This window comes from Chelonus insularis, unplaced genomic scaffold (genome assembly GCF_013357705.1).
Source record: "Chelonus insularis isolate UGA/USDA-ARS -01 unplaced genomic scaffold, ASM1335770v1 contig_3_pilon, whole genome shotgun sequence".
Lineage (NCBI taxonomy): Eukaryota > Metazoa > Arthropoda > Insecta > Hymenoptera > Braconidae > Chelonus > Chelonus insularis.
This window is the reverse complement of record NW_023276556.1, coordinates 3,642,599-3,664,186: the sequence shown is the minus strand read 5'-3', so window position 1 is coordinate 3,664,186 and position 21,588 is coordinate 3,642,599. Positions and strand designations below refer to the sequence as shown.

The following is a 21,588-nucleotide window of genomic DNA, read 5'->3' as shown; positions in this document are numbered from 1 at the left end:
AAAATAATAAAAAAAATATTTTAATGACGAAATTATAAATATTTTTAAAAATGTCAAAAGCAACTAATTGATTATTTTATAAATAAATTTATTGCAATCGAGTGAAATAAAGACGAATAATGGCCCATTTAAAATTAATAATATTACATACGTTTAATTGAAAAATTATACCTATCTAGAAGCTACTAGTTTCCATCGTAATAGAAGATAAGCAAATGTTCTAGAAACTATGAGAATTAAAACAAGAGCTATAACATCATTCCAAAACTGATCAGGAGCCATTGTAATGTCTCTTAAGAAAACCACAGGGTTCTTGTAATGACAATAAATTTCACTACATTTCAAATTTGGACGATTCAAACCATATATAGCATTTATATAGCCTTCTAAACCATATCGTAAGTAACTAATATAGCTACCCCACTTTAAATATACTGGAAGATCACGAAGAGTTACTCCAAAACCTGCAAACATCATCATTGGCACAGAAAGAGTTGGTCCAGCAAATGTTCCATTCTGAAAAAATATATTTGTTTTTTAATATATCTTTTTCTAAGTATTTAAGTAGCAATAAAATTTGTGACGTTAAATTTAAGCCTATAAATTCGCGTATAATTTCTTATCTATTATCAGTTTATTACATTTAATTATACTTACAACTACATTGAAAATGGCTCCTATCATAAGACCAAAACTCTGAGCTACGAAAACCACGAGTAAACTTATCGTAAAAAACATTGAAAACCTTGTTATCTCCATGGGTTGCCAAGACATGAAGTAGATAATTATTGAAAAAACCAGACAACAGATGAATGTAACAGGTATATCAATGATCGTAATTGATAAATAGAACATTTTTAAACTGTACCATCTATTAAAATGTTCTTTCTTTAGAATATTAAGCTCTGATGGAACTGAAATAGAAAATAATTATTTTTAATAATAATCAAATTATTTTAATAGATATTTCATAAATTATTTCTAGAAATATTTAACATGTAGAAGATATGTATATGGAGAAATATTAATCACTAAAATTGCATAAATATAAATATTTACTTACATGTTAAAATGGTCAACATCATAGACGTCATCATGTGATGCATTAATATAGCAAATAGAAGATTATAATTTTCTAAAACACGTGATCCTTCATTTCCAGCTTCGATGAACAAAGATCCAAGCATAATTCCAGTAACGATATTCACCAAAAAACGAAGGTGCGTTAGAGTCTGAGAAAAGTTGATTTTTTGAATATAAGTAACTTTATTGTAGTAATTATCATAAATGATGTTCATTTAATTGATAAAAAATAATTGTTTAAATAAATGAAAATCATTCATTTTAATTGTTAAAATACGAATATCTTTCCATAGAAACTGCTTTTATATGCGTCATAAAATTCCAATAAGTTAGTAAATAAAAAACCGATAAAAAATTACTATACTTACGGCATCTCTTTTAGTTTTAATATATCCTCGAAATAAAAGAACTTTCAATTGATGCAATGGAGATGTTGCTTGCAAAGATTGTTTTCTTTTAAATTTTCCATTGGACTCAATACAGCTGTTATCTAAAATTTTATAAAAGTTATTATAAAAATAATTTTTTTTTATTCAATTCAATATATTTACCCATTTGAAAGTCTTCTATTTCAGGAATCGAACTATCAAACCACTGAGTCGACTTCCCATTCTGTATTACATTAACTAGTACATCTATTTTATCGTCACCATACTCTCCACATGCTAATTCTATGGCATAATCTGCTGGGTTGTGGTAAATGGGACAAGGAAGTTTAACGTTTTCGAGGAAGGGGACGAGTCGGTTAGTAGCTCCTTGATATAAACATTTACCTTTTGCTAAAAATAATACCTAAAAATACATGAGATAGTAATTAGTTCAAAAGACTCATCAAAAAGAATAGTTTTAATCATATTAGAATAAAAACAATTTGTATATTACATGATCAAAAAGTTGAAAAAGTGAAGCACTAGGTTGATGTATTGTACAAACAATTGTTCTATTTTGTTTAGCAAGTACTTTTAGTAGATTAACAACTTGTACACAAGTTGAACTATCTAACCCCCTGCAAAAAAATTCTTCATTATTTATATAATTATATGATGAATGTCGTGTTATTATTTATCACACACAAAAAAAAACTAAAAACTTACGTCGTGGGTTCATCTAAAAACATAACAGTAGGATCATTAACGAGTTCTAGAGCTATTGAAAGTCTTTTTTTTTGGCCGCCACTCAGTCTGTCTGATCTTGTATTCAAATGATCCTGAAGGCCGAGAGTCATTAATATCTCCTTTATCTGTCGATTAAAGTGTTATAGAGAAATTTATTAAATCATTTAATACTTCACTGAAATATACTAATATGCAAAACATTTTTTCCGATTGTTTATTTAGGTATCATAATCAGTATTAATATTAAACTAAATAATGTCCATTTCAGGGAGGAAAAAATTCATAAATATATGTTTACATACAATTAATTTTTTCTTCTGTTTGGAAATATTTGTTCCAAGTTTTAAATCAGCTGCAACCCACATATTTTCTGAAACGGTGAGTAGAGGTTGGAGACGATCATCTTGAGTAATATATGCACTAGTTCTAAAGTAAAAAATTGTATTAAAAAAAAAAAGAAACCAGTTCGTAAATAACATAGTTGAAGATTAATTTTGAAAATACCTTCGGAAGGCATCTAAATCACGAACAACTCGATTAACATAAACAGTTCCTTGTATTCCAGTTAATCTATATCCGGAAAGGATGTCGAGAAGTGTAGATTTTCCTGCCCCGGAAGGTCCCATGATAGCAATCAGCTGTTTAGCCGGTAATCTTCCATTAATTCCATGTAAAATCTCTTTAGTACCTAAATTACATACGGAATTTTTTTAATTTAATTTATCGTACTAAATAAAAGCTTATTGTTTTACCTTTTCGAAATCCTAGAGAAACTTTATAATAAAGATCTTCGAATGAAATATCTGCAGCTTCATGCTCTTTAGTCTTCTTGATTACAAATTGAGATATTGGACTATAATTGTTGAATGTTTGTTCAGATTTTGGAACTGAATCACTGGTTGCTTGAATTTGAGGTACGTTGGAAGCTTCATGCATTAAAACTTCCATGGTTATTTATTTTTAATAAATTCTTTTCTTGATTGTTAAAAAATTAAAAGCTTCCAAGGATGGTCAACGTTCTGCAAATAATATCAGAATTCACATAATAAATAAAAAATTTTTTCTTGTTTCTGGTCATATTGGTAATGTATGATTTGTCAGAATATTCGATAGATTAGATTAGATTAGCCCACGTCTTTGGTGATGATATATCAAACATCTATTGAGATCGAAGGCCGAGAGGTTGCCGCATCGTACTTTAAATCAAAGTCCATTCTTTTGTTACACTTGATTATCAACATTATTGTTTTGATTCATTCCTCGCTCGTGTTTATGTTAGCATAAAAAATGGTGAAAAATCGAAAAGATTGCTCAATGAAAGTAATCATGGTGACGATTCTCTGTTCATCTAGTTAATCGATTGGTTAATTTAGAAAAAAATTGTATCAAATTTATCATTTGATTTTTTTTATTTTCAATAAACAATACTATCTCTGCAACTTTTTTTTAATGATTATTTCTTTTTCTTATGCACCCACGCATATGATTTTTGTTATCATGGCCTTCTGTCATGTAATAATAACACATTCTGCGAATTAATTAATTTGCTGAGCAATAGAAACATATGATAATGTTGTTAATAAGAAAAAAATTAAATTGCAATTCAATGAATGACAACAGTGATAAATGTGTGCTTAACTAATTAATAATTAATCTCATGATCTTGATTTATGAAATTTTTTTGTCATCGATAATCATTTTAATGGCGTTAAATTTCAATATTATTTTATAAAATATAATTCATGTTATAAATTTTTTTTGTTAGATTTGTTTTCTTTTTAATGTGTCATTGTTTATGTTATTAATGTTTATTTTGGTGCATCTAAATAATACTTAGGCCAATAGGCCATAAGTTAAAATGGACCATGGATACATCTGTTGAAAAAATGACAATGAAAGTGATAGTGTCAACTGCGTTTAAATGTCTTGATGAGTACAAAGTTCGTTAGCGTAAATGACTCACAGATAAAATATACTTCAATGATAAAAAAGAAATATTCCCATTTGTGTACCTACATTCTAACAAATTACGATAATTAATTATAAGACACATTTTTTTCTGTTATCATTTTACAAGTTTATGAAAGGTTTAATTTAACAAAAAAAAAAGAACAAAGACTTCAAACATCTTTTGAAGTAAAATCTTCTCTAGAAAAAATAACTATTTTATAATAAATATTTGTCTATAGTTATTTCATAATAAATAAAAACAATTATGCTAATGTTTGTCATCAAATTCTCAAAAAAAATTCTATTTACAGATAACAGTATCAATGCATTTGCAAGACATGAAAACACATTTTTCAATGAAGAAATGATGATGGTGAAAATTATAACAACATATTTGCATTCTCAGAAATTATCATATTATTTGAGGAAAAACTTTATCCAAAAACAGACTTTACTTTATTGCAGCATTAATTAATTATTTAATAGATATAAATTTTATTGCTCATTATTGATTTCAATTTCGTCAACAGATTAGAGATAATAATTTAATTGACACTCGAATTACAGAGAATTGTCCAAATACCTTGTGCATAACATAATCTAACATTGAGAATAATCGTTATTGGAAACTGCACTGTTGCAGGATCTCGATTTACTCTAGTGCAAAACACGTCTTCAACTAAGTGAAAGGCATCAACTAAGAAATGAACAACGATACTTACTACTGGTTCAGGGTCAATGTTTTTCAAAAAAAAAAAAATAATACTTGAACACAAAATCCGCTTTGTTAAAAAAATTAATTTATTTTATTTTCATTAAAGTTCAATCAACATATTTTTATCAAGTTTTTGCGGTTTTACTTGATTTAAATCTCAAGGATATATCAAGATGATACTAAATAACCTTGTGAAGGAAGTAAAAAAACTTTGAATAAAATAGACTTATTTAAATTAAAATACAGATAAATATGGGAAATAAAGTGAAAGAAATGTAGGAACTAATCTTAATTATTCAACGAATATTTAAAAAAAAACATTTAAGACAGAGTCCTGTCAAAATACATGGAATAAATTTGATAAAAAAAAAGATAATTTACCTTAATTATAAATGAAACTAATGACAAAGATGACTCTAAAAACTCGTACGATCATTGTAAAAAATAATAAGTTTAAAATTAAATACACAGTTTAGAAATAGTTATGGTAATAGTCGAAATAGGAGAGAAAACTAGATGTTGTTTGATAGTAAATCCACAACTGACTGACAGATTCTTAGCTCTGTGGTGCTGAAGACACATGTCTCCTTTCTCCTACTTTTATGAACTTAAACTCTTCCATCCTATATAGCCTCATCTGTATTGAAGTTCCCCTACTCATGACCCTCAGTTTCTTGATCACAACTTATTCTTCATTCTCTGGTTTCATTTGATGACGTATTAGTATGTTATTACGTGCTATGGTATAATAACAAAACATCAGTACTGGGACAGAAAGTGTCTAAAATTGTAATGCATAAGTTTTCGTTTATACTTTATTTGAACAATTGTGTGTAATATATTGATACATATTTTTAGCGTCTTTCAGTTGCTGTCATCATTAATTATCCCTATTTATACCTGTATGATATCCTGTATGTGATAAAAAAGCAGAATGACGAAGTATCATGTGTACTTTGGTTCATTAGTATTATTTTGAAAATTCTTGAGACTTAGAATTTTTTATTATGACTAGTACATATATAATTAATGACTGATTTATTCACAAGTTATGAAAATCGTAGTGTCATGGAAAGATCTCATAGTTTTTTCCCAAAAAAAATTTAAAAATCAAAATATATAATTTCTACTGTGATCAATTATAAAATGTCATAGAAAAAATTTCTATACAACTTATCATCATTTATGCATTAGTGGATAAGATGCGGATATACATATTTCACATAACATGACCTTGTTCATCAAAAAATAAAAAAAATTTAATGAATAATAATATAAAGTATGATCTAATGAAGCAATATCCAATTCTATTTTTATTGTTAAATAAAAACACTATGAATTAAAAGAATACATTTTTATTTTATTGAAAATCTTTTAGATACATTTTATGCACTTTTCTTAAAATACGTAGAATAGATTAAAACTAGAATAATTAATTAGAAAATTTACAGAATATTTACAACGAGCTAGAACTACGTCTTTGGTATATAACAAAGCTAATTTTAATAATCTTTTTTTCCATGTCAATGCCGAAATATGAAAAAGGTTAGAATGAAATTAGTAAACATAGAATTAAGAATGACATTCAGCTTTCCGTTGAATAGACATGGTAGCAGTAGCTACAGCCATCCATTCGTTTGTATCAGATTGATACCAAGTTAATCCTAATGAATATTTCGCGTTCAAATTAGCGTGTTGGCAATGGCTAAACCACCAACCACCGTGATAATTAGCTGCACAGTCAGCTGAGCTGATGTCCATGTCTTTATCTTTAGCACTAAAAGCCATATTATTCTGGTAAGAAAAAGCATCTGTAGCATTCCCGGAATATCCACCAACATGCAATTGGTAACCAGTTTCTTCAGATTGAACATTAAAGTAGTCATAATCTGCACGCCATTTAGTTCCGTAAATGTCGGTTAGGTCAATTCTTAATCTAGTACAGTTGTCCCGTGTTAAACGATGAAGAGCTTCATTTCCAACCCAAAATTCATTTAATGGAGATCCAAATCCTGAAGCATATTCAGCCCAAGTACGATCGAAATCAACTATGCCGTCAATTCGACGAGCTACGACAATCCAGCCATCATGACAAGACACTAAAAGTGGAGATCCTTGACCTCCGAGTAAAGTTAAACCGTCTCTTGCATCACAATTACCAGGTAAAGCATCAACCATGAGCCTGTACTGGTCTTCAACGTGTTCTAATTCATGAGTAACGTTTATAGCCTTGTCTAAAGATGTTTTAAAATCTACATTTGAAAGCACCTCTAATTTGTGACTTAATTTAGCTGTTGTTTCCTGCTGGAGATCACTCTTTTCTTGAAGCTTTGAAGCACTCACACTCAAAGCTTGTACCGTTCTTCTTAGATTACTTAATTCTTCTCTTGTCGAAGTCAACTCCGAATTTTTTTTTGCTGCATTGACATCAAGACGAGTGAGTTCTCGTTTAATCTCTGATTGATTTAAATCCAATTTCTCTCTTAGGTTGCCTCGAGTTTCTAAATTTTCCATTATTGATTCTTCTAATTTTTTTTCTAAAGCATTCACTTGATCACTGATATTTTTTATTTGGTCAGAAAATTCGTCTTTCATATTTTGCAATGTTTGTATATTCACTGTATCTGGATTTGATTCATATACAACTCGTTTTTCAATCATAGCACGTTTTCTTGCAACAATTGCTATTTTCCGCTCAAGGCTCAATAATCTCTCTTCCATTCTTCTCCCTAAAAGTGATCGTGATAGACTGTGTCTCATTAATCGATGATGCTCCTTTTTTTCTTCACGTTCTTCACCATTATCAACTTCATTCCTAGCTAGTTGATGATGTTTATGCTCCAGGTGTGGATCCCACTTTAATGATTTCATCTCAATTTGCACCGTGCTCAGCTAAAGCATAAAAAAAATTTAATTAACACCACGCTTTTATACGCTCTGTTGTATCTTTTTTATTTAACATCTAAAAGCATTTTTTTAAAAAAGAAAGTTTATAGTGGACTGATAATTTAAAAGAGATGTTAAGTCAATAGAAAAATGTAATTTAAAGTTGGTTGACTAAAATGATGAAGGTTTCTTAAGAATAAAAGAAATGTCTTAACATTTGAATTATTATCTTCAATGAATTATTGACTCCTTATTAAAGAAAATATAAATTTTTTATTCGAAAATTTTTAATTAAAAATTTAAATAACTGTGATATATTTTGTTGTTAAAAAAAAAAGATGATAAAATCTCGTCGAGTTTATATGCAACAAAATCAATAATAAATCAAATCGATCGCAAAGTATATAAAGAATTTTATGCGAAAAATTTTTATAGTGTCATAAAAAATTTAAGAGCAGCTTCACTACATGGATACATACTTTCATTTTAAAAAAATTCTTCCTGCGTTTATATTAAATGCATGTACAAACCATATATGGTCATCTAAAAGTCAGTGACGCACAGTTGATTTGAACACATAATGTAAAAATGAAAGAAAAATGACCAGGTGATAACCAAGCAAAAGAGAAAGGTAAGAATGAAAAAAAAAGAAGAAAAGAAGAATAAGAAAAGAGCTTGGCGAGCGGCTCGTGTGAGGTAACACGCGCAGCCACCCCTGTATGGCGTGCCTTGGCCCTGAATGTGGTCAGAAATAAAGGGTGGGGGATCACCACCTGCTCACCCGCTCACCATTGGAATGGAACGCAGCGGAGGCGGAAGGTAAGCGGAGGGAGTTAAGTTCAGTAAGGGGGACTTGCGGCAGCTGCTAGCCGCCAAAACGAGAAACTGAAATTAAGGCCGGCTGCCCGCCGATAGCCTGCTGGCCCGCAGGTGCACATGAGCTTCATGTAAATAAGGACGACGGTTATGAGGATTGGAGAAAACAAACTCACATCATCCAGCATATAGATAAACCAAGAATAATATACTAAGATGCTTTATGGTATTTACCTGACTAGCAACATCAGCACAGCTTCGTGTTAATTGACCAGCTCGTTCTTTAACAGCACTGATGTCGTTTCTGATACTGCCCAATGATGCTTCGATCTTCGTCAATCTTCCACCAAGATCTCTGATCCCTCTTCCCACTTGTGCAATATCGCCACGAAGAAGTGAAAGCTCACTCTTCATTCTCGCACGTTGAGCGAATTCCTCACTAGTATTTTGGGCTCGTAAAACTTCAGCCAACTCGGACTTTAATTCGGTCACAGCACTACCCAACCATTTGATTCGCAGTCGTTCATTCTTCGCCTCGTTGCCGCTTCCGCCACGAAGACTAGTAGTGATTTCCTTTCTAGAAGGGACAATTGTCAATTAATTCATGCATTCACTGAACCAAAAAAAATTTCATGCAAAAAAATAAAATACAAACCTTAGTTGCTTTACTTCATTCCTTAAGACTGTCAATTCAGTATTTTTTTCAATAGCCTTCTTTAACGAGCTCTCTAGTGCATTGTAATCTTCTTGTCTATGATCCAGAAGAGCATTCACTTGTTCTCGGAGTAGTTTCACTGTGTTTGTAAGCTCTACTGGAGATTCAAGATCTCCAAAAACACTGGAGATAAAAAAAACTACAAAAAACTGAATAAACTTCATTGTATTTTTAATATAAAATTGTCAATAGATGATGAATAAGTGCCTGTTCAAGGCACGTGTCACTGTTCAACACAATAATTATCAAAAAATATAACAGTTTTATTCAATAATAAAAATTTAAAGTTTATAGAGTCTAAATAAATACTCAGATCATACCACGTATAACGCTGAAGCTTGACTAAAGCACTCAAAGGTAAGTCCAGGTGCTTATATCATCAAATCGGCACAAAGGGACGGGGTGGGCTGAGCCTGTGAGGCAGGTGTTCGCCACACAACATCATGCCATCAGGTATAAGCCACAAGATCCCCCACTTCTCAAGTACTTCAAAATACTGATCAGCTATAGTCCTCTTCAGAGCTATTGTATGAGCTCTTATTACAATGTATAATCCTAAATAAATTTTTTAGGTCAGTAAGATGATCTTATAGGATATTAAAGTTATATCTGCAAAAAATCAAATCATTAGAACAGTACCTTTGAACCAAAAAAAATCGGGTAGATGATGAAAGACACGAGAAGCAGCTGGAAACAGTAATTTTGTTATTGAAGAACGAATTGGATAGCATGACTGTTGGAAATATCTTCAAGGGCTATAGCCACGCGCCAGGCTCGAAGTCATTGTCGCTAAACTCGTGCCCACGACCGGTGAATCGGTCGATGAGATTCCATTCCAGCCGCAAGGGATGAGATAATAAATATCAAACTCGGCAGATGGTGAGCAGCGACTTGACTCGTCTCGAATATCTCAAGAGTCGATTCATTAATTTACAAATTTTGCAACTGTGTTGTAACGCTTACATCTCACATTATAACTTTAGTTACGTAAATGATCATAAAATCAATGACAACAATCGTTGAAAGTCTTTTATCCAAATAATAAGTGTTATTCATTTAAATCTATCTAACAGTTAATTAATAAATTTCTTTTTTGTATCGTAAATATTAAAACGAATTAAATTTTTTACTATTTTATTGAAACAAATTTTGATTAATATATCATTTCTAGACATCAACATTTAACATATTAATAATGAAAATATTACTACATGGTTATATCTATTTAATTATGAACTATAAAAAATGTGAGGTATTATTTATTATAACTACATAATTATTAAAATTTTAATTAAAATTATTATGACTATGTACAGGTTGTATTTAAAATCACAATTATGTAGATTAAATGAATTTGTTTGTACAAAAAAATTAATGTTCATAACATCTTTAAAATGATTAAAACACTGTTAATTTTGAAAAAGACTAAAAATTACAATTATTTAAATTGTTTTTCTGTAAAAAATAATTTTTTTATCATGTTCAATATAAATGGCACTAAATTGCAACGGTTATTGCTAATTGATAATTTTTATTATGCCATTCTACTTCGTTTAATTAATTTAAATAAATTTATATTAAGAAAAAGTTGTGGTTTTCAGTGTTATATTCTTTTTTTTTTTTTTAATATTTATGTTCTTTTTACTTTGTTATTAAATATTTCATATTTACTCAATATGTAAATTAATTATAAATAATAAACATTTTAAGTTTGTGCCGGTCCATAGGTGCCAGTTGGAGGACGATAAGCTTTTGGTAAAGTTTGAATGTTTTCAAACGCGTATTTTCTTACTCCAGTATTTTTCCACGTATTCTCTCGTCTACATCCCTCACTAAAATTTATAAATAATTGTTTTATAGAAAATTTATTTAATTTATAATGAATTTATTTATTCTGACATTTTCTCGAATTAAAGGCAGATTTTTTATCCTTTCAAGTTAAAAATGAAAATTAAGACACTTACCTTCGCATGCAGTCCAATGCCCTGCCAAACTCATTCTCGGACAGGTGATACTCTGTTACAAGAATGTTAACTTGTTCCAATGTAATTGACATTCCAGTCCTGTCTTTTGCACTTTTACAGCTGGTAAACCTGAGTCCCTTCATTCTTCTACAAATCTGTGATGATAGTTGTAAAATATCCGTATTTTTTGGAATTTTAGCATGAACACTAGTTTTTAATGCTGCCATCATATCAGCAAGACTTTGACTGGCAAAAGCTGAACCACCAGATACTGGAAAAAAGTTATTAATATTTTTCCTCTATTCAAAAATAGTAAATAGTAAAAAATAAAAAAATGCTTACATCGAGTAGAATTCGATTCCATAGGTAGATTAAGTTTTTTAAATCTCAGATAATACTCATTTAATCGATCAAAGTTATCGATATTGCTTTTTTCCTGTGGCTTAACAGTTCCAAGGCTCTCAGCAAGTGATGCCATTTCATTAATGCCTACATTAAAGAATACTGGAGTGACGTTAAATGCAATAGTCTGTCGAGAAGATTGCGGAAGTGGAAGAAGAGAATAAGTTCCATCAGGAACTGGGAGCATAACAGTTAAAGCAGCACGAGATCCAACAACTCTTGGCATTGGAAGCTGTGGATTACTCAAACTTTTATCATCAATCTTGGAAGAAAGTCCACATCTTGTCAAGGTAAATGTAACCGTATGCATATCTTCAACAGCAACGGCCATGTCTCCCCACATGTCTATTTCATTTCCATAGTAACTCAAAAGTGCTTCAAAAGAAATAAGAGGTCCAAGAGTCGTTAAAATCAAAAGAAAAAGTGGATCTGGTCTTTGGCACCATAGTTTCGCCATCAAGCCAGTCACAAGAGCAGTTAAAGCTTGACTGAAGCATACATCACGTCTATAACGCACATTACAACTTCTCTGAGCAATCTTTGAGTCTTCTTGAACTCTAAAAACAGAATGTGTAAGTCTTGCAGTTTTCAAAAGTCCATCCATAGCTTGACGAAGTTTTTTCATGCTTGGCCGTAATTCACTGGTCCAATCAACAATGGAGGCAAAATCTAAACCTTCTGTAAACTTGTTTCTTTGTCCAGAATTACTCTTTATAACTCTGGTCATTGAATCAACAGCTTGGCAGACATCCTTGGCTTTAGCAAAACCTGTTGTGGTTGATTCTAAGCCTTCACAACTTTGACGTATAATCACATTACCATTATCTAGAAGTTTACTGGACTCCTCATTTTTGGCTTCTACATTTTTTGGCTGAATTGTTACAACATTGGAAGCAATTCGGTTGCTTGGAAGACATCCTCGAAGAGTGTGAGAACACGCTATACCATTTTTATTACGTAATCTAACAGCTGGGCTACTACATCGTCCACAAAGGAACTTGACTTTTGACACTAGACACATCACACTCGCTTCTATATTTAATTGCGTTAAGTCCCAGGGCTCTGGTTCATCAGTAGGCTTATAATAATTAGCAGAAGGTGAATTACACATTTTTTGAGTATCTAAAAATCTCTTACTTAAATCTAAATCTCCATTCCCTCTTGTATTTTCCTCTTTATCTTCATCATCATCATCTTCATTATTGACAATTCGATTGACTTCTTTGTATCTTGATTCTTCCGAAATGTCTTTACTGTCTTTATTATCTTTAGGATCATCTTCAACCTCAGGAAATATTACAAAATTTTCCTCAGTTAATTCTCGATTATCATTATTTTCATTATTTTTCACAGAATAATTGGTCCTTGTTGTTTCTTTAGCCCACATATCTCTGACACATTCAGGCGTATCTGGGGTAATGAGATCATCAAAATCTGGACTTTTTAAATCAAAGTTCAACTGTTGAGTGATCCGTTTGAAAGGAGACAGCGACTGATTGCAATGTAAACTGAGTGATAAGCTTTCGTCACTAGAATTTTTAGTTTCTTCTTGAATCTTAGCCACTTTATGTTCTTCTAAGAATGTCAAAGCTTCTTCTACAAGACCAGGATCCCAAAGACTAAGTAATATTCTAGTTTTAGAAATCATATCTTCACATATAGGAAGCATTCCGCTAGTTTGTTTTTCCTTTGCTAGTTTCATTAACGATCTCATTGCTTCAACGACGTCTCTTCTAAGTTGTTTTATTGCTTGAATTGCGTCATGTGCCATCGTTATCTTCGATGTTCCTTGATAAAGCTGACTATGACGTGTTGGAGATTCTTTTAAAGCTTGAACTAAACGAATTAAACCACCATTTTTACTTTTGTGCGAATGAGCAGTGAATGCGCCAACAGTTATAAAATCATAAAATCCACATTTATTAAGTGTATCATTATGCACCCACATTCTTTGTAAATGAAGATTAATTGGTGCAAATTCCAAAGTTCGATCATTTCTTCTTGAAGAACGTTTGAAATAGCTTGCATTAAAGGCTGCTAAGTTTTCTTTTGCCTGAGAATACAAGTGTAAAAGATGTAAATGTCTATCAAGAAGCTCTACTTGTTTTGTATGCCAAGGTTCTCGTAATTCACCCATCCCTGCTACTTCTTGAAGTAATTCTTTTTCTTCTTGAATCCAAATGCCTAATAACTGTTGAGGAAATTGAAAGCAAAGCTTACTTTCTGCCATTATCTCATGTACACATATATCACCTCCTAGACCAGAGTGGAATCTGTATGTTTGAAGAAAAGGATTGGCAAAGAGAAGCTTGAGCTGACCTTGGTGAGGTAATTTTATTTTGGTTCCAAGTTTTGGAGGCAAAGATTGGGATCTCCGATGGCAGTAGTTTGAGTTGTTGGTATTATTTGGTGGAATATTTCTCGACGGAGTACTTTCAGTACTATTACCTTTATCATCAGCTTCTAAGCTCCAAACGTTTATCGTCAAGAAACCAACAGTCGTTGATTTTGACGATTTCAAAGGTATCCTAAGTCTTGGAGTATCTTGAACTGCACTAAATATCACTATTGCACTTCCTATTGGAGTTGCCGTTTGGCTCACTCTTTCTCTTACATCATAAGCAGTAATTCTCACTCTCGTATCTACACCTATACCATCACTAACACGAAAACTTACGGTTGTTAAAAATCCTGGATTGCTACTCCTTTCAACGATTTCTGTTTTAGCGTATTTAATCCAAGCTTTAGACCTTGCTGCTTGCACATCTATTTCTAGCACCGGATTTGGTGGTCGCCCGTGACCATCACAGAGAAGATTATCACAAGACAGAGATATTTCACAAATTGGAATTTCTGCAGGATCTGTCACTATCCCACGTTGCAACCGTAACATGTGAATGTCTGTATCATTTTTATGACCAGATGAGGCTTCTATTCTTTCACGTAATGCTAGTAGTTGACTTCTCATACATTCATAGCTGGCAAGTTGAAGAGCTTGAAGCCACGAATCTCGTTCTTCAGATGAATTTGCGCTTAACTGTTGATATAATCCTCCATCGAAAACTGAAATGAAAATTTCATGAGTAAAAATATAAATGTATAAAGTAGATTAAAAAAAGATTATAAACACATATAATCAGATATTTTTTTTTTTTAGATATGGAACTGTTAAAATCAATATGTTTCAAATTGAATTAGAATCATTTATCCGAAAAAAATGAACTAATATTTTAAATTCTCAATTCTTTTATGTTTTATCAATTCAACTATTTTAAACTTTGTAATTGAATGAAATTTATTAAATATTTTTTCATTCAATTGGTTGATCTAATTTTGCTGATTCCAATTCTAAATAATTGATACCCATACCTCTGAAATTGCAATATTACAGTAATATGGGGTGATAATAATGTGTATTATAAATCAAACAAACCTATGCTAAAACCGTACGGAATTTGACTAGTTGGTTGTTCAATACGAAAGTTACATTGCTCCAAAATAATTACACCCATAGGCTCCGACCATTGTTCTTTAGATTTGAAATAGAATAAGAGATTTCCTCGAAGACGACACCATCGCTCCAAGCTTACTATAAACACAAATAACAACTTTACTCATCTTTTAATGTCATGAAGTATATAATTGATGGATGTAGAATTTCCATTTATCTGCACTAATCTCTCATCCATTTTTATTTGAAAAAAAGATGGAATTGACGTCACAATACGTCATGCTTCTTACATTTTTTTTATGAATTTTCATGTCACAAATTGTTAATTAATAACGTAAAAATCATGCAATAATATATTTAATACGTTAACATGCTTTTAAGTGTTACTGAATAATGCAATCTATTAATAATTAAAGCATAATCTTGATTTTAAAAAAATGAATTTTAAGCTTCGTACACCTTCTGTGCATTTTACTGCATAACAAGGTTATTTTAATGATGCAAGTGTTATTTGTTATCTACATGGATTTGTGTAGTTGGTAGTTAATTTAATTTTTGAACTTTTCTTATCAACGAAAAAAAATGTTCATTTGTTATTAATAGCTGAAATGTTGATTGACTTATTTGAAATTAAAATTTAGACAAGATTTTGTTTTTTTAAAAATATTCATTAATTGTGATTGAAAGATCATATTATAATTTATCGTGTTAATTCCGTAGACTGATAACGTGAGTAATTGATTTCTATTGTTTCAATAATTCATTTATATGTCTGCAATAATGATGATTTCATGTTCATTAATATTTTGTCACTAATTAATCAATAGAAGTGGAAAATTCAAGAGTAGACAATTGATAAGTTAAATTAATTAATTAATTTTTCTACTAATTTTTTTTTCTGTTGAAAATAAAAAAATTCTGTGCTCATTTGTGGAAAAATGAAGTGATAGTAAATCAAGAAATATAAAAATTGTTTTGTGTTAGTGGTCGAGTGATTGAGGAAATAGGAGTAAAGGTAAATAGGTAAAATGGTAAAATGCACTCGATGGTACCTTTGCTTGTGCTGGCTGTAACACAACTGAGGTTTCGTAGAGTCTTATGAGTTTTTCCTTTTTGTCTTTTGCGCTCAAGTTTTTTACCTGTACCTGGAAATTGTTCGAGGTACCGAATAGTCATTAAAAAGAAAAAAAAAACAAAAATACCAAAGTAGCCCCATATATGTACAACAGACTTAAAAAATGTACATTATTAATTAATATAAAAACAATTTTTAATTGATTACTAAATCAATTTTTATGAAATTTATTAATAAGTTAGCTTTTTGATTATTTGAATATTAAGAAATGGACATTTAATATTGTATGTGAAATAACAAACATTATTAATAAGATTAAATAATGCTTTTGTCCTGAGAAATCATTAAAATGGATAATTAATACCTTAATTGAATCAATTGTTGAACATGAGACAATTAGTAAATACGTAAAGTTGTAATTTTTCATGCGTTCATCACAATATATTTAATTTTACATGACATAATGCATAAATTAAAAATCATGATGAAGATCATTAAATTAAAACAATACTGCAGAATTTTTAAAACCTAAATTACAATAAAATAAAATTTCAATATTGATACATATTACTTTAATATCTTATTGAACCATGCTTGCAGAAATTTTTCATCAAACGAGATAATGAATCAATTAACAAGCACTATACTAGAGAGACATCAATGTCTACTTTCATATTTTTTCTTAATTACATGACATACTTTATTGATTCTAATTTACTTTAATTATTTATTGTTTAAAATGAGAATAATCAATCATACAGAAGTAAAGAGAAATTGATAAATTAAATTTTATTTTAAACTTAAATAAGTAATGAAGATTTTACAGTTATATCAAGAAACTTCTAATTAAACTTATCAAAAAAATTGATTTTAAAAACCATGCTAATAAAATTATTGGTTCATAAGAGCATAACAATTCTATAATTCATACTAAAAATATTTCTAGTACAATATATTATCGGACAAATTGATAAAAATAACATTAGCTATGAATAAGTAATCAATAATTATTATTCTGTTTCAATTAAACCTCTTATTGATTACTTACCTTCAGTTCTTCGAAAAAATCCTTCCTGTCGTTCTCGAATGCATAAAGTTCCTTCTTTTTCAAATTTTTGTGATGGCTGAGTAGCCAAAGTCATCAATTCTTGTTTATTGAATCTCATTCTTAGATGTTTTTATTTTTTATTTCTCATCTATTAACCATGATCATTCATTTATGCTCTATAAATAGGTGAAATATTTTGTTGAATGATTTTCTTTTATTCAATAAACATTGTCATGATTACTTAACAATATGATAATATAAACAATACTTTTTTTATATCACTTTTGATTAGAAATAAAAAATGTTTATATTGTATAAATATTTACATATATTCATTTGTGAAAATTCTGCCAGTATAAATTTAAATAAATAATAATCTAATAAATAAATAAAACTCAAAGTTTAATTTGATTAAAATTTTACTGATAAAACTCTCAATAAAATTTGATAAAAACTCTTTTAAAACTTAATTCTCCCAAGTCAACATAATTAAAATCTCATCTTTACCAAGTTGCCAATAATTTCGTATCAAACTCTCCAGTAAATTGTCACAAATTGTTCTGGTTTTCTTTCAAACTTTCAGAAAACAATTTACAATTTAATTTTTATTAATTAAATGTATTTTCTTACTTTCATCTCATGTTTGCAATAAAGGAAAAAATTTGATGGATACTATTGCATTTAGCTATTTATTTTTAGCTGTGTACAACAATCAATAAGTAAAGGATAGTATATACGTTTGAGGTTAACTGTCAGTATGAAGAGAATTATTAAAAAATAATAACAATAATAAATAATATAAATGAATTTTTTAACACTTGGTTTTTCACTTGAACCTGACACAAATTCACTTCACTTGTTTTACCACTTGCGCCATTGATCTATTGGCGAAAGCTGTTTTTATGATGCGCCACTTTAACACATGATCATTTGGTTCAACTGTCTAAGCATCTAAACATCTGTTCAATGATTTTACGAATCATTTGTCAAACGTCAAAGTTAAATTTGTCAAACGAGTTTGTTGTTCTACATTATCTCCATAAATAGTAAGAACCCAAATGTAAATGTTTTAATGCCTGTGTGTGTATGTGTGTGTGATTGTGAGTTAAATTTTCTATGAATCCTACACACATTTCACAATTTTTATGTAAGAAAAATTGAACGGATTCTAACCTTAATTTTGATATAAAGTCAGTATGAAAATGGAGGAATTTCTCAGAGAGTCCAAATCTGCTTTAGTAAGTAATCAAAAGCACTGTTGTTTATATTTTCAGTTACTTTAATTACATTCAATTGTCTTAAATAACTCATTATGATGATTATTATTTTAATAATTATACACACATTAACCTGTCACGGAGTGTGATATGTGACATTTAAATATGGCAAAATGCGCGCGCACTTTAAATAGAGCTGTCAGCGCAGCATAATATTCAAGCGGCAAATTTAAATAATTTTTTTTCTTTAATTCTTTTTTCAGAATAAATTAGATGAGTTCACGAAAGTTAAAGTAATCTTAGGAAATGAAACTTGTGATCTAGATTCAGCTGTTTGTTCTTTAACTCACGGATTGTGGCATTATGATAATTTAAAGAACAAGAATATCCAGGATGTAGCTGTTATACCTGTTTTAAATATCAAGAAAAATGAATTGAAATTAAAAACAGAAGTAGTTTATCTTTTCAATGAACACCAAGTTCCATTAGAATTATTAACATTTCGGTGAGTTGAAAGTATAAATTATGAGTTTATTCTTGGACAACATTAATAAATTATTTCTTTCCAGAAATGAAATCGATTTAAGTGACTTGAATAAACGACAGATGTTGGAATTAAGTCTTGTGGATCACCACACGTTGAGCGATTACGACACGTCGTTGGCAGACGCAGTGTTAGAAGTAATCGATCATCGACCTCAGGACCCGAATTGGATGTGGACAGGTCGCGATGTTAATCTGGAAAAGGTCGGCAGCTGTGCCACCCTTATCGCTAGAAATATATTGGAAAAAAATCCAAAACTGCTGGACTTTCATATCTCCAGTTTGTTGAGAGGCAATTATATATCTGTTCAGTGTTGCATGAAAATCCATTAAATCTAGTTGTTTAAACTCTAAAGGATGTTTTCGTGAATTAACAGGACCGATTCTGATAGACACGTGCAATTTTTCCGAGTCAGCGGCACGTGCAACTCCACTTGATATCAAAGTCACTCGAGAGTTAGAGAAGATCATAGATACTTGTTCATCCACCAAGCAAGACAGTAAAGATGAAATTTATTCAAGAATTTTAAGTGCAAAGACTGACATTGGTTGTTTGTCGTCTGAAGATCTCCTTTTAAAGGACTTAAAGTTTGTCAACGGAATACCTATACCTGGCTTACCTATACTCGTAAAGGTTTGCTCGACTTGCGAATTTTTTTATTTAAATTTTCACTAGATTAGATATCCCACTTCTTACACCCATCCAATAGCAATGCGACGATCCGTAAAGCATTCAATTTTACTTTTAGGAATTCTTGAATTTAAATGGCGCCTTGGAAGCTGTGAATGCGTTTACAAGGGAGCGAGAATGCTGCCTCACGATTCTTTTGGGGATGGATTTAAAGGAAAACGTGGCGAAGCGAGACCTGGCTGTATTCTCTTTCTTGCCCAATGATCTGGAAAATAAAGTGAGTGTTTTAAGTATTTTCATTTCTTCTCCACCGTCACTTCATTACTTGTAATTGCAAAATTTCCTTTGACATTACATCACGTATCAATCACCTATTATTTTATAAACAATTAATTTTAGATTACAAAAGCACTAGAGGAAAGTAGTGTTGCAAAGTTGTCACTATTGGAGAGTACATCGAAAGAAAACTGGAGTTTGAAGCTGTATAAACAAGAGAACGTGCGGGCGACACGGAAGCAAATACTGCCAATTATACAAAGCGCATCAGCTGGTATACAATGTTGACCGTGTCCTCTAGTAGTATATACCACTTTCAGTAATATAAACATTAAACTTTGTATTAAGTTAATCAAGACGTTTCTTATTATCTAATTGCTGCTATCTCATCTGTACCTAATCCTTTATTTTGTCCATTTGTTAAAGGAATTAAACTAAGACATATTTTAGTTTTAACATCCAATGAGCCTGTTAATTAAATTAAATGATTAGTTGACAAACTACAAGGATGAGTGATCAAAAGTAAAGATGAGAACCGTCTGACCTAACAGGGAGTAAATCCACTGGGCGTATTCAATTCCCACAATAATCCTGCATCTCTAGTGTCTGCAGCAGTATACACGCACATTACGAGTAAGTGAGTGAGATAAAGGCTTCAGATGTTGCACATCTATACTAGTATACAGATGGATGAGAGTCACTCTCGTCGAGGTTACGCTTCTCACATTCAGATCGTTATGGATCGGTTGTTAAACCACGCGTGGGGGTGTAGTCGGATTGCTACCAGTGGAATGCGGTGAATCATGCGATGAGGGTTTCGTATAGAGAGCGCTTAGTCGCCAACAAAAAAAAGAAAAAATGAAAGGAAAAAAAGCGACGCTTCTTCCTTTCTATTTCCTCTTGTGTGTGCTTACCTCATCGCACATCGTTTGTTCGCATCGCAGAGTCGCAAGCGTGTCAAGGGTTTCACGCTTGTATACTGACAAGAGAAGCATGTTGAAGGATTTGAGGCGCAGGGGAAAAATAAAAAGAATACAAGTGGAATTGTGGGGAGCGTAAAAAAAAAATCTGGAAAAAAGGAGGATGAACAAATCGTTGCGATTAATTCGAGCCCGTAGCACACGGTTGATCCATCAGTCTCGCTCTTTAATTTATGATCTACCTCTTAAATTCGTTCTCTGTCCAATGTACGCGTTGGTTTATCATCCAAGTCTATTCTTCATCGCGTGCCACATCTCCTAACCCATCAATTCTAGTCCAACGGAAATTACCAAAATTTTCCTTTCTCTCTCACTTGGTTTCTCTCCAAGGCCAATGTTCGCATTATAATACTCGATCTATTGCTCTTCTCCCATGTCTTCAGCATCCTTTCACATCCCTTAAACCAACTTGAAGCATCGTGGTTGACACGGGAGTATATATCAGGCCGGGGATTATTGATAAAGAGCTAGGATGGCGCATGGCGGGGCGCATAAAACAATGCGATCTCCGGGGAGAGCGATGATAACCCACCGGCCTCGGGGGTTACCAAAACGGTGGGGATGACGTGGTGGAGGGTGTCCCCAGGTGTTTCCCGGCACTCTCGGGCGGCCAAAGTGGCGCGCACGATCGTATCCATGCGAGATGAAAGAGGGGACCTAGAACAGAAGAGAGGAGTAGGGAGCCAAGGCGATGCTTGATTTTGCGCATTCGCAAGCTCTC

The 21,588-nt window shown here is 31.3% G+C and overlaps 4 protein-coding genes across 7 annotated transcripts; 1 reads left to right on the top strand and 3 right to left on the bottom strand.

Moving 5' to 3' along the window:
* Nucleotides 1-71: 71 nt before the first annotated feature.
* On the bottom strand, nucleotides 72-5,451 carry LOC118068503 (ATP-binding cassette sub-family G member 4). The gene is made up of 11 exons (XM_035085952.1): nucleotides 5,245-5,451; nucleotides 2,951-3,217; nucleotides 2,703-2,886; nucleotides 2,501-2,624; nucleotides 2,178-2,323; nucleotides 1,966-2,089; nucleotides 1,635-1,875; nucleotides 1,452-1,573; nucleotides 1,064-1,232; nucleotides 658-914; nucleotides 72-516 (listed from the first exon to the last, which is right to left on the bottom strand). The coding sequence occupies exons 2-11, from the start codon at nucleotides 3,144-3,146 to the stop codon at nucleotides 172-174; spliced, it is 1,908 nt and encodes a 635-aa protein (XP_034941843.1). The 5' UTR covers nucleotides 3,147-3,217; nucleotides 5,245-5,451; the 3' UTR covers nucleotides 72-171.
* An 878-nt stretch (nucleotides 5,452-6,329) lies between these two features.
* Nucleotides 6,330-9,581, bottom strand: sca (scabrous). Its single transcript, XM_035085725.1, has 3 exons — nucleotides 9,221-9,581; nucleotides 8,800-9,142; nucleotides 6,330-7,755 (listed from the first exon to the last, which is right to left on the bottom strand). Exons 1-3 carry the CDS (start codon nucleotides 9,442-9,444, stop codon nucleotides 6,436-6,438), a joined length of 1,887 nt encoding a protein of 628 aa, XP_034941616.1. The 5' UTR covers nucleotides 9,445-9,581; the 3' UTR covers nucleotides 6,330-6,435.
* A 1,181-nt stretch (nucleotides 9,582-10,762) lies between these two features.
* On the bottom strand, nucleotides 10,763-18,051 carry LOC118068724 (inositol polyphosphate-4-phosphatase type I A). 4 transcript variants are annotated; one of them, XM_035086359.1, is made up of 7 exons: nucleotides 17,851-18,051; nucleotides 17,221-17,396; nucleotides 16,150-16,242; nucleotides 15,080-15,235; nucleotides 11,587-14,709; nucleotides 11,245-11,515; nucleotides 10,763-11,112 (listed from the first exon to the last, which is right to left on the bottom strand). In XM_035086359.1, the coding sequence occupies exons 2-7, from the start codon at nucleotides 17,336-17,338 to the stop codon at nucleotides 10,986-10,988; spliced, it is 3,888 nt and encodes a 1,295-aa protein (XP_034942250.1). In that variant the 5' UTR covers nucleotides 17,339-17,396; nucleotides 17,851-18,051; the 3' UTR covers nucleotides 10,763-10,985. The 4 variants fall into 4 exon arrangements, with proteins under 4 accessions (XP_034942250.1, XP_034942249.1, XP_034942251.1 ...); XM_035086358.1 differs by lacking the exon at nucleotides 17,851-18,051 and having other exon boundaries at nucleotides 17,221-17,487; XM_035086360.1 differs by lacking the exons at nucleotides 16,150-16,242; nucleotides 17,851-18,051 and having other exon boundaries at nucleotides 17,221-17,487.
* A 273-nt stretch (nucleotides 18,052-18,324) lies between these two features.
* On the top strand, nucleotides 18,325-20,239 carry pn (exopolyphosphatase prune). The gene is made up of 6 exons (XM_035086366.1): nucleotides 18,325-18,458; nucleotides 18,701-18,942; nucleotides 19,007-19,272; nucleotides 19,358-19,614; nucleotides 19,730-19,888; nucleotides 20,011-20,239. Exons 1-6 carry the CDS (start codon nucleotides 18,417-18,419, stop codon nucleotides 20,173-20,175), a joined length of 1,131 nt encoding a protein of 376 aa, XP_034942257.1. The 5' UTR covers nucleotides 18,325-18,416; the 3' UTR covers nucleotides 20,176-20,239.
* The last annotated feature ends 1,349 nt before the right edge of the window (nucleotides 20,240-21,588 follow it).

Excerpts from the sequence above, each read along its gene's own strand:
- sca (XM_035085725.1), bottom strand. The coding sequence starts at position 9,444 with ATGAAGTTTATTCAGTTTTTTGTAGTTTTTTTTATCTCCAGTGTTTTT. Across the intron at positions 9,143-9,220 it reads AATGAAGTAAAGCAACTAAG|AAAGGAAATCACTACTAGTC; the intron begins GTTTGTATTTTA and ends TGTCCCTTCTAG. Across the intron at positions 7,756-8,799 it reads GTGCTGATGTTGCTAGTCAG|CTGAGCACGGTGCAAATTGA; the intron begins GTAAATACCATA and ends TTTATGCTTTAG.
- LOC118068503 (XM_035085952.1), bottom strand. The coding sequence starts at position 3,146 with ATGGAAGTTTTAATGCATGAAGCTTCCAACGTACCTCAAATTCAAGCA. Across the intron at positions 2,625-2,702 it reads GATTTAGATGCCTTCCGAAG|AACTAGTGCATATATTACTC; the intron begins GTATTTTCAAAA and ends TTTTTACTTTAG. Across the intron at positions 1,876-1,965 it reads TTTTTCAACTTTTTGATCAT|GTATTATTTTTAGCAAAAGG; the intron begins GTAATATACAAA and ends ATGTATTTTTAG.
- LOC118068724 (XM_035086359.1), bottom strand. The coding sequence starts at position 17,338 with ATGAGATTCAATAAACAAGAATTGATGACTTTGGCTACTCAGCCATCA. Across the intron at positions 16,243-17,220 it reads ATTTTTTCGAAGAACTGAAG|GTACAGGTAAAAAACTTGAG; the intron begins GTAAGTAATCAA and ends AACAATTTCCAG. Across the intron at positions 14,710-15,079 it reads TCCGTACGGTTTTAGCATAG|TTTTCGATGGAGGATTATAT; the intron begins GTTTGTTTGATT and ends TTTTCATTTCAG.
- pn (XM_035086366.1), top strand. The coding sequence starts at position 18,417 with ATGAAAATGGAGGAATTTCTCAGAGAGTCCAAATCTGCTTTA. Across the intron at positions 18,459-18,700 it reads GAGAGTCCAAATCTGCTTTA|AATAAATTAGATGAGTTCAC; the intron begins GTAAGTAATCAA and ends TTCTTTTTTCAG. Across the intron at positions 18,943-19,006 it reads TTAGAATTATTAACATTTCG|AAATGAAATCGATTTAAGTG; the intron begins GTGAGTTGAAAG and ends ATTTCTTTCCAG.